At 34.6% G+C, this 15,569-nt stretch overlaps 1 protein-coding gene across 3 annotated transcripts in view; it reads left to right on the top strand.

The window, feature by feature from the left end:
* Nucleotides 1–15,569, top strand: part of SLC41A2 (solute carrier family 41 member 2) — a 114,091-nt gene that overhangs the window by 55,081 nt on the left and 43,441 nt on the right. For all 3 annotated transcript variants that reach the window (XM_069489777.1, XM_069489776.1, XM_069489778.1), the window contains exons 7-8: nucleotides 6,890–7,037; nucleotides 11,541–11,620. In XM_069489777.1, the coding sequence (XP_069345878.1) occupies nucleotides 6,890–7,037; nucleotides 11,541–11,620 (228 nt within the window). The remainder of the gene's footprint in view (nucleotides 1–6,889; nucleotides 7,038–11,540; nucleotides 11,621–15,569) is intronic.

Raw genomic sequence — 15,569 nt, 5'->3', positions numbered from 1 at the left:
TCATTTATTAAGTCTAAATTTATAGGTTTTCCTAATCTTATGTGATCTGTTTTCTTCTCTGAATTCCTATGGCACTTTATTGACACTTCTCTTATGACATTCTTTATGTTTGGCCAGTCATTATAGCTTTTTGGTAAATGTAGTACCTTCCCTTACGAGGGTATAAGCTTCCTGAGGAAAAAACTGTGTTGTTGTTTTGCTTATTTAATTTTTTTGTGGCACCCTATAGTGCCATATATATATAATGTTTAATAAATAGCATTTCGCCAAATGCTTTATTCCTTTTGAAAGCACTCCAATTAATGTGATTAGAAGTTATTCAGAAAATGTTACATGCATATAAAACAAGATAAGCCCTCTGAACGATTTTGACACAGTAACTGTCCAATAATACAATAGATTGTAACAAAAAAATCCTTTTAACGAGGACATAGTATTGGAGAAATATTGGCAGGGTATCTTGCCTTAGCAGAAGGTATCTAGAAATTAGTACCACTGTAGAAAAATAAGGTGGCAACATATGGCTAGAAAAGATCTATTTCAAATGGAAATAGAAGAGGAAATAGAAAGTTAGTTTAGAGAGTAATCTAAGCTCAGGATTATCATGTACTTTTGTGTGGCTTGCAGAGAAAATATAAAGGCATTTATACATTCGTATAGTAATGTTTAATCATATAGAAATCTTTAAAAGCTATTAAAAGGATTCGACATCGGGCCGTAACTAGAATACCTATACACATGGTTCTTGCCCTTTGTTTTTGTTTGCATAAGTTCAAGAGGATTTCAAAAGCTTCTTAAGTATTTATAACTACATAGGTATATAATTCTTGAATGTACATGATATGTATTGATTTGGAGAAATTATTAGGTTCTCTTTTTAGGCAAGATCTGAGAAGCAAAATGTTGATTGATTTTTCACTCTTCAAGGTTAACTTTAAAAGATGGCTTAGTTGAAGCTACGAGAGCAAATAGCAATCAGCCTCAGGTTACTTCATTCCTGTGGAGACTAGCAGGGATGCCACCTGGTTATTTACAGGGCATTCTAGAATATCACTGCCTTAATGTGGTGATGTGAGTGGAATCTAAATTTATCTTGAATGTCACTATGCTTGAGAGATTTTTAGCACTGTACCATCTTAGGTTAGAGTGATTTCTAGCATGTCTGTTCCCTGAGAAAATTCTGATGGTTATTAAAGGGCATTTAGAAAAACAGTTGTTTGCAACTTACGGTGCCCATTGCTTTGTTCTTCATGCAGAAACAGCTAATACATAAAAATTGTCACTGTAATGGCTACATCTTCCAGAAGAATTAGGGGTGAGAATGCTATTAATTAAATGATATAATAGTACTTGGAAAAATGCCACCAGCAGTATAACAAAAGGTGAAAGCCACAAATCACAAAAGATTATAGTTATGTTTGGCAGTTAGGTCGAATCAGAGCAATTTGAACCCCTTTCGCTGTGTTAATCTTTACTTTTCTGTAGGATGCCTATATCACAAAATTAGTACTAATGTATATGGACATTTATTGGGCTTAAAATTCCAAAAATTTTTAAATGTTATATACACCTGTATTCATTTTCTACTGCTGCTGTAACAAGTTACCACAAACCTGTTGCTTAAAACGATAGAAATGTATTTTCTTATAGTTCTGAAGGCCAGTAGTTCAAAATGAGTTACACAGGGCTAAAACCAAGGTGTCGTCAGGGCTGGTTCCTTCTGGAGGTTTCAGGGGAGAATCTGTTCCTTGCCTCTTCCATCTGGTGGCTGCTGGCGTTCCTTGGCTTGCAGCCACGCTACTCCATCTCTGCTTCTGTGGTCACATTGCCTCTTCCTCTTCTGTAGCCAGAGCTCCTCTTGCCTCCTTCTTATAAGGACACCTAGGATTGCATTTAGGACTCACCCAAATAATCCAGGATAATATTCCCATCTCGAAATCCTTGACTTAATCACATGTGCAAAGCCCCTTTTGCCATATAAAGTAACAGTCACAGGTTCCGGGTTTAAGATGTAAATATCATTGTGGGCCATTATTTAGCCTCACCACAATACCCATTATGAAATGTCCAGATTTTAATACAAAATATTATTTTAACCAGATCTTTTAAACGTGTTTCATTTAGAAGAAAGACATTATGTTACATTTTAATATTAATGCAGAAGTTCGTGGTTGGCTTTTAATTGACCATTTTCTTGTGCTGATTAGTAGTTTTCTAAAAGTAATTCTTTACTTTTATGACACCTATAAAACACCAATATATCCTAAAAATAAGAATGCTTATAGCATCTTTCCTTTTTTCTATATTTGTTTTTTTTTTTTTTTTTTGAGACAGAGTCTCACTCTGTTGCCCGAGCTAGAGTGCCGTGGCGTCAGCCTAGCTCACAGCAACCTCAAACTCCTGGGCTCAAGCGATCCTCCTGCCTCAGCCTCCCAAGTAGCTGGGACTACAGGCATGTGCCACCATGCCCGGCTAATTTTTCTGTATATATTTTTAGTTGTCCGGTTAATTTCTTTCTATTTTTAGTAGAGATGGGGTCTTGCTCTTGCTCAGGCTGTTCTTGAACTCCTGAGCTCAAACGATCCAACCGCCTCAGCCTCCCAGAGTGCTAGGATTACAGGCGTGAGCCACTGTGCCCAGCCCTGTTTTCTATATTTGTAATTTTCCCCTAGCTATCAAAATTGAATTAGAAGTTAGCCAGAGATAAGTTAGGAGGGTCCTATACAACTACACATATGGTCTAATTTTGTGGGAACGGACATGTTGGATTAGGCAGGAAATTGAAATAGAACACATTTCAGTAAATCATTTGGAGATTTTGGTTTTATCATGGTTTCCCTGCTCTTTTTTTAATATTTAAAAAACTTATTTGTAGATAATTTTATACTTACAGAATAGTTGCAAAAATCAAAACAGTACAAAAACACCTACATACCTTTTACCTAGATTCACCTAATGTTAACATTTTACTCCATTTGCTTTCCCTTTTCTCTCTTTTTCTCTGTATTCGTATGAATTTTCTTTGTCTTTAATGACATTGACATTTTTGACGAATATAGTGCCACCTCCTTTTTCTTCCATTGTTAGATTTTTTAAAAATTGGATAAAATTCATATACCATGCAATTCACATTTTTAAAGTATACAATTTAGCAGTTTTTGTTTTATTCATAAGATTATGCAACCATCACCATGATCTAATTCCAGAACATTTTCATCATCCCAAAAAGAAACCGTGTACATTTTAGTAGTCACTCCTCATTCCACTCTTCCTCCAGCCCCTGACAACACCTAATCTACTTACTATCTCTTTGGATTTGCCTATTCTGGGCATTTCATATAAATGGAATCATACAATATATGACCTTTTGTGTCTGACTTCTTTCACTTAGCGTAATATCTCTAAGGTTCATCCATGTTGTAGCATGAATCAATACTGAATCATATTAAGTGCAAAATAATATTCCATCGTATGGGTTAATAATAAGGCTGAATAATATTCATTTATGGATATATCACATTTTGTTTATCCGTTCACCATTTGATGAACATTTAGGTTGCTTCCACTTTTTGGCCATTATGAATAATGCTGCTATGAACATTCCTGTATGAATTTTTAATATAAACATATGTTTTCTATTCTCTTGGGTATACTAATACATCTAGGAGTAGAATTTTTGTGTCATGTGGGTCAGGTTAAACTCTGTTTAAGTTTTTGAGGAACTGCCCACTCATTATTTTTAGTTTCTTTCCTGAGAAACTTTTCCTCCTCTTTGGAAATTCAGAGCAGTGATTCTGGGGCTGGGCTGATGGGTGCTTTTTTCAACTTCAGATGTCCTTCCAGAGATTTAATGTCTAAGATAACTTCTTTAAAGCCTAGCATGGTGCTCCTCTCTTGACCTGAGAATAAATATTAAGATGGTCTGACCTAGCAGAATAGTTCTTTTCATTTTTGTTTAGTGGATTTCAGTGCTTTTCGTTTTCTTTTTGGTCCAATTAAAGAGATTGTTGGCAACCTTAGTTGTTTTAGGAGATTGGAATGCTTCCTAACTGGGATGTTATTTATCATTATCTAATGGCTTACAAGGAGAACTGGGAATCCATTCAACAAATAAAGGGCTTTTTTCATCTTAAAAAAAATCATGGAGAAAATGACCCTAAATGTAGCATTAGTCATATTCCTTTAAACGGAAGAAAATATAAAAATGAATTTTGGCAGTATAATTATTTTAAAGATGTGATGGCAAATCTAGACAAAGCCATGAGAATAAAATTTGATTAGATATTATTTTAATGTATATAATAATTTCTTTTTCCTACCTGATGGGACAAAAATAAAAAAATTGAGTATCTAGTTCAAGCATCTTTAGTCACAGGTGCGAAGATCTTTTAATATCTTAAGAAGCTAAAGAAATATAAAATTCAATCAAAGATAAGAGTTGGAGTAAGGGTTGCAGAATTCTGTGGCATATTGGCAAAATTAAGTAACATTTAACTTAGATTAATCTAAGGCTGTAGGCAATAAGGACTGTGAGATCAACTCTGTCTTTAAGTTATAAAGTCCTTTCTATACAAAATAAATAATAGAGTCATTGAGAAGAATCCAGGTATGTCCTAGCTGAAATCTCTCATGATAGTGAAACTTTGATCAGCTAAAGTGATCACCAGTAATGCCTTGGGATGATATAACTGTTTCAATAAGGGGTATGCAACTTTAACCCTAGGGAGATTTAGAATAAAGTATAAAAATATTTGAGAATCAAACTCATGGAATTAATAGTTTTATGCTAAAGAGGTAGTATATATTTATTTCGTATACTCATTAGAGTAACATGTCAGTCTTCTAATTCCATTTTTAAAGTTATAATTAATTATTCTTATGATTGTTAAATACAAATCTTGTCAAATTTGTATACATTATATGAATATTTACAAAAACTTAAGTGTCACCATAGTTATACATTTCATTTATTAGATTTATAAAGACTGCTTTGAGTACTTGGAAACTTTTGTGACATAAGTGAAATGTCTAAAGTAAATAGACTCAGAGTATTTAAGTATGTAAATGTGACCAAATATTATTCCAAACTCTTAAAAATAATTTTTGGTTAAATGATAGACATTGTAAATGTAATATTGTTAAATGCTTGATTGTTTTGTTTTGCTTTATGTAGTGTTGGACTTTGTTCTCATAGGCGGTTATTTATGGATTAGCTTGAGCTTTTTATGGCTTGACTTGAAGCTTTATTGGGGCAGAATCTAGAGCAAACATTACTCTAGGGCCAGGCCTACTATTAAGATATGACCCTTGTTGGGTATCTACTGAGTGCTCTCGTTGTTCAAAGAGGCCTCTCCTCTTCAAGGAGTTAGATCTTGAATGACTTCCAGCCATATGTAAACTCTGTGAATTTCTCCCCAGTTATTCTTATGCTAGGCTTGTGGAGCATGCAGTTCTCAAGCTCTTTCTCTGATAGCTTCCTCTTCTGCAGTATTCTACCCTGTAAATTCCTGCTGCCTCGGCCTCACTCTGCCAGAGTTCTACTCCCTGATCTGGGCTATATGGGCCTTTAGTCAGAAAGCTGGGCTATTGTAGGGATCATCTCATTTCTCTCCCTTCTCGCAGGAATCAGAGTCTTGCAGTGCCTGTTGCCTAGTCTCTGAAAACAGTTGAGATACACACAGTCACATGCACACACACGTAAATCTTCTAGTCATTTCTGAAAGCACATTTAAAATTTTGTTTAGCGATGGAATACATCATGTCTACAAAGCCAGACAAATGGCCATACCCAAAGTCATAGAGGCAGAGAGTTGACTGTCTCTATAGGAAAGCTAACAGGAATGGGGAGGGAACGATTAATTGTACGTAAGTAAGACAATCTAGCAGAGAGAGGTATAACAAAGTCCTGGCGACCTGTTACCCCAGCGTTTCCCAAATTGCAAGATATTAATAATAACGGTGATGACAACAATGATAATGATAGTAAGTGTTCAATAAATGTTAGCCATGTGCTAGGGTAAATACATATATATACATGTATATAGACTCTTTCAAGATTCACAATAACTCCATGTGATAGGTACTATTATTACCATTTTATAGATAAGGAAATTGAAACTTAATGAAGTTAAATTTCTTGTCTAAGGTAAGTTGGACCCAGATGTGAAAACTAGGTAGTCTGGCCAAATTAGGGTTAGTACAGTGTACTATGTTCTATCTTCATGTGTTAAAGATTCTGAGTAGTTCTACTGCTTAACTTTATTAAACCTAGTTTTTCAATTTATTTTGACACTTGGATATCTATTAATATTATCAATTGATGGCCAATATTTCTTGGAGCGCTTGTACTATAAAATCCTTGTGGACAAAACCAATGTCCTACGTGACTTTATAATTTAGAGTTAAGAGCACTAACTTTGGTATCAGACACATCATTTTCTCCCAGCCCTCCGTACTTCCTTACTGTATTCTTAAGCTCCTAAACCTCAATTTCCTCATAAAATAGAAATGACAGTATCTACCTCACGCTGATGGGGACACTCAACTGAAATAATGAATATAAAGCATTTAGCTTAGTGCTTGATAAATAATAGGAGCCAAATAAATGTTAGCATTTTTACTATTGTTGTTATTATGATTATTGCTATTTCCATGTAGGTCACACAGCTATTTCAATAAATGTTTGTTGAATAATGTGTTTGTTTTCAGTTATATTATTTAATATTTTTAATATATTTTTCCCTTTTCTACAGTTCTGAATTTTTTTGAAATTTATCAAAAATATATAGCATGTTAATATGTTTAATGGTATCATATCTTCTGGCAATTTAGATTTGCTACATAGAAGGGAAATTGAAATGTCTCTCTCTCTCTCTTTTTTTAATTTTAGAGACCTATTACTACATTTCTCCATTAGTTGGTGTCTTTTTCTTGGCTCTAACTCCTATCTGGATTATAATAGCTGCCAAACATCCAGCCACAAGGACAGTTCTCCACTCAGGCTGGGAGCCCGTCATAACAGCTATGGTTATAAGTAGGTTAGTATTAAAATATGTGTGTGTATGTGTGTATTCTATATGCATGTATGTGTGTACATATTAAAACAAATCAATTTTTGTTTTTTATGTAGCCAATTCGTTCTTCTCCCAGGTAATAAGGGATCAAAGTGATAGAAGTTATTAAAATCAACAGACATACGGAAGCTTCCAGTTTCAAACTTCTCTCCAACCAAAGCCTTACCAGATTGTTGAGTAAAATTTAGTGGTGTTTGCCTTTGTGTGTGTGTGGGGGGGGATGGGGGGTGGGTGTTAACCTGACAAGAACGTGACCATTTTGAAAGTTAAGTTGTTCAGATAAGTATCAGAAAGCCTTAGAAATGTGTATACCATTTGACTGCTTCCACATCTAGGACTCTAACAAACTTAACGATATTATTAAGGATGTATGCGAAAAATTTAGTTGCAAGTATTCTCATGACGGTGAAGTTTTAATATCAAAAAATAAAATGACCGAAAGGTCTAGCAATCAGGTATTGATGAAATAAATTGTGGTATAGTCACAAAGTGGAATATTAGCCACTAAAAATAACATTGTAGTATTTCATTGCTAAGGAAAGATGTTCATTATACATTTGGTGAAAAGAGCAACCTCGAAAAGAGTATGAATTTCTTGTTAAACTTGGTAGATTAAGGCACATTTTTCTTCTTCCTTCCTGAAACCACTAAAATGACAATAATAGAATAAAAATGCCATAAAACCACAAAGACTGAAGGAGAACAGAGAGAACAGCAGGTGAGCAATTCAATGAAATTAGGAAGATAAGAATCAGATACATAGTTGTTAACTGAATGAGCAGAATGAAAAAAGCTGAAACCTAATTGCCCATCAGAAGCAAGCTGATATGAGCCATGGAAACCCAGAAAGGCAGAGGAATTAAAGGCACTAAGTACTTTTGAAAGCTGAAATGAAAATTGGTTGAAAGTTTAGGTAAAGAGCAATTAGATCCCCCAAACCCTTCTCTAGCTTGAACACCCACATGACTGCCCCCTCCTACCCTAGCAGAAGATAGGAATAAACTCTGGAGAGGCTAAATCAGAGGGGTTCTAGAGGCAGAAATACGTGCACAGGTGAGGATGTGGATTAAGCACTGTATGAAAAAAAGGAAGACTAGGTGAAAGTCTACACACCGACAGTGAGACCCCTATCCCACTTCCTTTTCTTTGTTCATAGAAGGCTGGCAGTCAGCCTTATACTTCCAGGCAAAAAATTAGATGATTCTTTCTGGGGAAACTTAGCACAAAAGAACAGACCTGCAGATACTGACCCTTAGTGGGTCCTTTAATGAAAGAGCTGCAAACCCACCTGATTGTTCTTCAGTGACCCACTCGCTGACACACTCTGCCCACGTACAGAGAGTACGCTTGGCCGTGCCCCGTAAAGAAGAGCAGACGGTAAAGGGTCGGCAGACCTCTAACATGAAAGGCAGACCCAAAAATGGTACTCAGAGTGCAGGGATAATTGAAAAACCTCAAGTAACTATTGGTGCCCTCAGAAAAATAAGAGAAGCTATCAGATCCATAATGTAGGAACAAAAGAAATAATATAAAGAAATAACACAAGAAAATTCTCCAGAACTGAAGAATACGAGTTTCCAGATTGTAAGGGCCCACTAAGCCCCCAGCTCAATAAATTAGAGCAGGAGGGACCATTTGGATAAAGCTAATAGGAAGTGTGGTGATCAAAATGAGGAAATAAATCAAGAAAGAAGATGACACAGGATGAAGAAATCCATTCGGTGACAGTATGTGGTTCATTTTTCTGTATGTAATGTAATTGCTTTTTCCTGGAAGATTCAGTCCTATGAAATATTGGGACTTGGTCATAGATCAAGATCCAACAGGGAGAATGGAGGGAAGGGACAGGTTGACAACTGTGCATCAAGCCTGGAGAACGACCATCTGGATCAGCTGGAGGACAGTGGGCTTAAAGAGGGATGTCACTGAGAAAAAAAAAAGCGGAATTGATTGGTTCCCTGATGAGTTTGACTGTATTGATTGGTATTTCATTAACTTTGTTACACATGTGAGGCTGAATTAGTAATAGGTACCTAAAAAGGGAAGAAAAATATGAGACAAAGCAAGAAGTACAAGTGAAGATGTCTAATAATACATTTTGTGGCTCAGCTGTGAATAATGATTTCATCATTATAATAAAGTCAACCTTAAATATTTCACCACAAATTATAACCAGATTGTCAGGATGGGGGGAGGAAGGGATTTATGAAAGAACCAAAGTGGGGAGGGAAGTATAAGAGAGACTAAATACTCATCTGCCATATTAGAAAGTCATTAAATAAATGTCTAAAGTTAAAAATGAAAAAAGTAGCAGTATAAGCTTGTTATTTAGAAATCTAGAATTAAAGGCCAGAAGAAACAGTTAAAGAAATTGAATAGAACTCCCAGTAGAAAGAAGGATCTAGGAGGAGGGCTAGAAACTATTATTTTATTATAAGCTTTGTGGTACTTTTTCAATAATGCACATACATTTACATTTTATAAAAATAAAATGTAATAAAAGCAAAGAAAACTACTTTTCCCATTTAACCTAATTTTTATTTTTAAAAATACATTCATTTTAAAGTATCTGGGGGTTGGGTTGGGGAGTTATTAGTCAATGGATAAAAAATTTCAGTTAGACCAGAGGAATAAGTCCAAGAGATCTACTGTACAGCATGGTGACTACCTCATAACAATGCATTATATTCTTGAAAATTATTAGTAGATTTTAAATGTTCTCACCACAAAAAATAAAGTATGTGAGGTAATTCATATGTTAATTAGCTTGATATAGCCATTCCACAATGTATACCTATTTCAAAACATCATGTTATACAGGATAAATATATGCAACTTGTGTCAATTAAAATAAATAATCAGGCCAGATGTGGTGGCCTGTAATCCCAGCACTTTGGAAGGCTGAGGCAGGAGGATCACTTGTGTCCAGAAGTTTGAGACCAGCCTGGGCAACATAGTGAGACCTTGTCACTACAAAAATAAAAAAATAAAAAATTAGTTGGGCGTAGTGGCACACACCTGTTGTTCCAGTTACCTTGGAGGCTGAGGGGGGTGGATCACTTGAGCTCAGGAGTTGGAGGTTGTAGTGAACTGTGGTTGCGCCACTGAACTCCAGGCTGGGCAACAGAATGGGGCTCTGTCTCAAAAAAAAAAAAAAAAAAAAAAAAAATTTAATAAAAAATTAAAAACAAAATAAGATAAATATGTAAGTAAAAGAAAACATCTGGAAGGCTATATACTGGAGTTAACAGTATAACTCCAAATGATGTAACTAGGGTTGATTTTTATTTTCCTCTTTTCGTTTGTATATCCTAATTTTTTCTATAGTAAGTTTTATTACCTGGGTAACAAAAATATTTTAAAATTGATTTTTAGCAAATGTTCATGTTAAACTAATTTGCTCTTGGAATATGTATTTTATTTTTTTAATTAGAGCTTAAAATATTAAAATATTCCTAAGAAGGACTGTTTTAGGGCTCTCTAGTATAACTTTTTAATGGGAACTCCCACAATTTAGGCATATCAAGCCATAATTTATGTATTTTACTAAAGAATTAAGATAACATCAAATAAATAATTTCCTAATGTTAATTATCAGGTAGTAAGAACATTTGATTTGGTATTTTGACAATCAGTTCATCTGTGACAACATGTGGTTCATTTTGCTGTAATGTGGTTGCATTTTCCTAGAAGGTTTAGGCAACAAGATCCCATGGAATATTGGGACTAGCACTATTTTATAGTACATGGGCCAAGAGACTGAAGTTAACCAATTGATCATGGTCTTGGAGACTTTTTAAAAAAATCTCCAAATGTTGAAACATTGAGAATATATGGTTTGCCACTATATAACTGTATATTATTTTTCTGGACTTCCATTCTCAAAATAGGCTTTTTCTGTGGCTAAAACAAAAAGAGCTGATTTTAATTTTAATTATTTTAATTTATGAGTGGTAAGACACATCCTAATTATATCTAGTTTTAACACAATAAAAACCATCCCTTTAATGCCTTGCTTACTTCAAATATGAAAAGATATTCTTTTTAAAATTATCTTTTAAATTTTAAGAGTAATACATGACATACTTTTAAAAAATTAATAAGCACAGAAGGATATAAAATGACCAGCAGTCCCCTGTCAGTCTCACCCCCAAGAAATAGTCATGGTTAATAATTTTTTGTCTGTCCTTCCAGACATTTTAATGCATTTAAAGCATATACTTTTTCTTTTTACAAGTAGCATATCTTAGAGATCAGCGTCCTGAAATTTGAGGCTATAGCTTGTGCTATGTTTTATTTTCAACATTTCCCTGTTGACATTGATTTTTCACTTTGAATATTTTTCCTTTTACTCTATTTTTAAAATGTATAAATATTTTAAAAATGTAGAAGTATCTGTAAGTACAGAACAACTTCAAGTACATTGCCTTTCCTTTTCCCTAAATTATATAATTTTGTATCTTTCAGCATTGGGGGCCTTATTCTGGATACAACTGTATCTGACCCAAACTTGGTTGGGATTGTTGTTTACACACCAGTTATTAATGGTAAGAATTAGATATACTGCTTCATGATAATATCAAATCCTTGTATAGTCTTAGGTACCAATAGAGTCTTAGGGCTCAGATTTTAAGAGGTCTGCCTTCCCATCCCATCCATTCTCCAATCTCAATTGTTGCTCATAGAGGAAATTACATTCCCTGGTCTCAAGGTGTGGAACATATTTTTGGAAGAACTGTTTCTTAATCTTATCAGCTATTAGTTTGAGACTCAAGCATACCTGACTTAAGGTTAGTATGGCAAAATATGATATTTCAGATTTGGATTATCATTTACTTTGGGTTTATCTGCTATCTTATGTTGTTGCTACTTTTGTCAATTTCATGGATAAATTAGAGTTAGCTAGACTTAAGCATTGCTTAAGTCAGTTCAGTTCATTAAAATCTATTAGTCCTCTGCTGATCCCTTTAAAATCTGCTGTATATTTTTTCTTATCTATAAAATGAGAATTATGATACTTAAGCTCACAGGGATTTTTGTATGAATTACATTTAATAAGATAATTTTAATCCATTCCTACTGCTTTTGGGGTGGCTGTCATTAAATTGGATTTTGGTATAGCCTAGACCAACATAATTTAAAAGGTAATTCTACTTGTAGAAAAACATGTTACAGGATATGCTATATATTTAATATAAATTACTTTTGTGTACTTATGTAAAAGAAAATGTCACATAAAGGCAAGTTATCTGAAATCTAATTTCATATCTAAAATTTCTACTGAATATTTTTATTTCTGTATACCTTTAGAATGTCCATGAACAAATGTCCTCTATAGGTCTCCCTCCCAATTTCCCTGGAGCCACCATTCTCTCCATTACTCACCCTTAGAATTGTGGAACCATCTGATTCAACCTGGTCCTTCATGCTCTTTGATTAGAAAATGAGCAAACATTGTCTATTTGCCCTTTAACACAATTCATTTGTTCATTCACTTATTTATATAAAAGCATGTCTCACCCTTGTAGTCTAATGTCCACTATAGCCATCCATTCAAGTAATAGCAGCCTTTTTGACTCACTCTCTGTTCAATACAAATTGTGTCACCAATAGACTAGTCTTCCTTAAACATTGTTTTTCTTACATAAGTCTTAAGTTGATGAACTTAACAGTAGTTTCTTCTCATCTATGAAATCAAGTTTAAATTCTTCTGCCTAGCTTTCAAGGCCCTTTCTATCCTATTGGACTTGATACTTTCAAAACATGTGTGCAACTTTTCCTTTATCATTCTAACTGGATTCTTGTCCCTACAAAGATCATCTAATTTTCACTATTTGAAATGATTACTGCCTTCTTTCCACCTGTTCAAATCCTCTCTCGTGAATATTAGTAGATGAATTCATTAGCAAAAATATTCAATAATGACTGCTAGATTTGTATTGAACAACATTTCAGTGAGAAATTTAACTTAAATTACAACCACCCTTTTATTAGTAGGGCTTTAATGAGTGTTGCAGTTATTTCACTTTACCTAGGAAACAATTCTAGCTTCATTGAAATGCTCTCCTTGGAAGTCTGTGCCATAAATCTTTTTCATATCTCAGTAAGCAAACCTCTTAGTTAAGTATCACAATGAGCTCATCTTATGTTAAATTCCATTCTTTAAATACATTCATAGAGAAGATGTGCTCTATGTTCCTCAAATAAGATGGAACTTTCAAGAATTGAATTTCATTTTAAATATGCTGGGATGTACTGTTTAAGAACCCTTTTATCATCATCAGCAGCGGCAGCAGCTATTTAGTGAGTACCTGCCATACGCCAGATAATTTATAGGTCTTTTATGCTTGTTATATAATCCTCACAACAAGATAAGTAATTTGTCCAGCGTCTTGTGTCCAGTTAAGTGGTAAGTCAGCACTGAAACCCAGATCTGCTTGATTCTAAAGCATGCGATTTCCCCCCTCAAAATGCTACCAATTTATCTGTTTTATTAGTTACAAGTATACATACATTATTTAAAGTAAGGAATATCTGTATTGATATTGTGATTAGGATATCTTTTAATACTTATTAGCATCTTTCAAGCTATAATAGTAGCATTTTTCAGAATATATTTCATGGTAACACTAGTTCTGTGAGATGTTAATAAGTATAACTTGAAAAGTGAGTTCTGTGGTCAATTAAATTTGGTAAACATTAGGTTAAACAGATTTGTTTACTACAGGATTTCTTTTTTTTTTTTTAATTTCAGCATATTATGGGGGTACAAATGTTTAGGTTACATATATTGCCCTTGCCCCCGCCCCCACCCCCTCGTCAGAGCTTCAAGCACGTCCATCCCCCAGACAGTGCGCAGCGCACTCATTATGTATGTATATATCCATTTCCTCCCCCCCACATCTGCCCGACACTCCATAAATGTTATTCCTGTATGTGCACTTAGTGAAACCAATTTGATGGTGAGTACATGTGCTTATTTTTCCATTCTTGGGATACTTCACTTGGTAGCATGGGTTCCAGCTCTATCCAGGAAAATACAAGAGGTGCTATATCACCATTATTTCTTATAGCTGATTAGTACTCCATGGTATACATACACCACATTTTATTAATCCACTCATGTATTGATGGGCACTTGGGTTGTTTCTACATCTTTGCAATTGTGAATTGTGCTGCTATAAACATTCGAGTGCAGATGTCTTTTTTATAGAGTGTCTTTTGTTCTTTTGGGTAGATGCCCAGTAATGAGTACTACAGGATTTCTTGAAGCCTTTCTCAGGCTAACATATATCATGAGGCTTTCTTTCTGGTACTTCTGTTAGCTAGGTCTTGGAATTTCTGACCTTCTTTCAGACCTCACAGACTACATTTTGAGAACCCCTGATCTAGAGCTTATATCAGAATCTACTTTCATCACAGTCTACTTTCAAACAATAATATACTTTACATATAGGATAAGAACCTTATATCACCATATTTGAATTACCACTCCTCTTTCTTACATGGTTTTTGTCATGAGTTTTACTTTGTTATAAAAACCCTGTAATACATTGTTATTATTTTTGCTTTAACCAGTTATTTTTTAAAAGAGATTAAAAATGAGAAAATGATATCTTTTATACTTTCCCATGTAAATTTACATTTCCAACATTCTTCTTGGTTTGGATACAGGTTTTGTTCTGGTATTATTTTGCTTCTGCCTGAAGAAGTTCCTTTAGTGTTTCTTGTAGGGCAGACCTGCAGAGAAAACAGACGCTGTGGCCACGGTCTTTCTCAGCACGCTTCTCTTTGCTCTCCCTTCACCTCTATGCTTATTTCTAACAATGTCTATTTTTAACTTCTTCCACCCTTATCTCAGAAGAAGAGCTGACTCTTTTGCCCAAGACTAATTCATATGTGCCCTAGATACCATTCCACTGCAACTCCAATTATTTTAACTTTTCTCATGTCTCCCAGGTCTTCCTCTCTTCCATCTTTTCCCTTTACCTTACAAATGTGCTCAAGTCTTTCATCCCGAATCACCTTTCCCATACTGTTCTGCCTTCTCAAGCTTCTATTTCTCTCTTCTACTCTTTACAATTAAACATTCCCAAGGGTAGTCTATACTTTTCCAGCTCATTGCAGTATTTTTCTTCCTTCTCCCTCTATATAACTTTTTTTTACTGAGCTCTCCAGTGACGTCCTAATTACTTTATCTAGTTACTTATTTTTGGTCTTCTATTCAACTGTTTGATACTATTTAATATACACTTCTTGCAGCTCTACCAATTCTCATCCCATTCTCTGAAAATTATTTTTCATTTTCTTTTCGGGTTTCTCCTTTCCACCTGCCTCTTAAGTGTTTGTATTCTTCAAGACTCTGTTCTTGATCATCTTCTATTCTCAGTGTTCACCTTCTTCATGGGTGATATTGTCCAGTCCAGATGTTTTCAGTGTGGTCCCAAGACCAGCAGTATCACCTGGTATCTTGTTAGAAATGAAAATTCTCAAGCC

The sequence above is a fragment of the Eulemur rufifrons genome, chromosome 16 (assembly GCF_041146395.1).
Source record: "Eulemur rufifrons isolate Redbay chromosome 16, OSU_ERuf_1, whole genome shotgun sequence".
Lineage (NCBI taxonomy): Eukaryota > Metazoa > Chordata > Mammalia > Primates > Lemuridae > Eulemur > Eulemur rufifrons.
The sequence above is the reverse complement of the archived record's forward strand: the minus strand, read 5'-3'. Positions and strand labels throughout refer to the sequence as shown.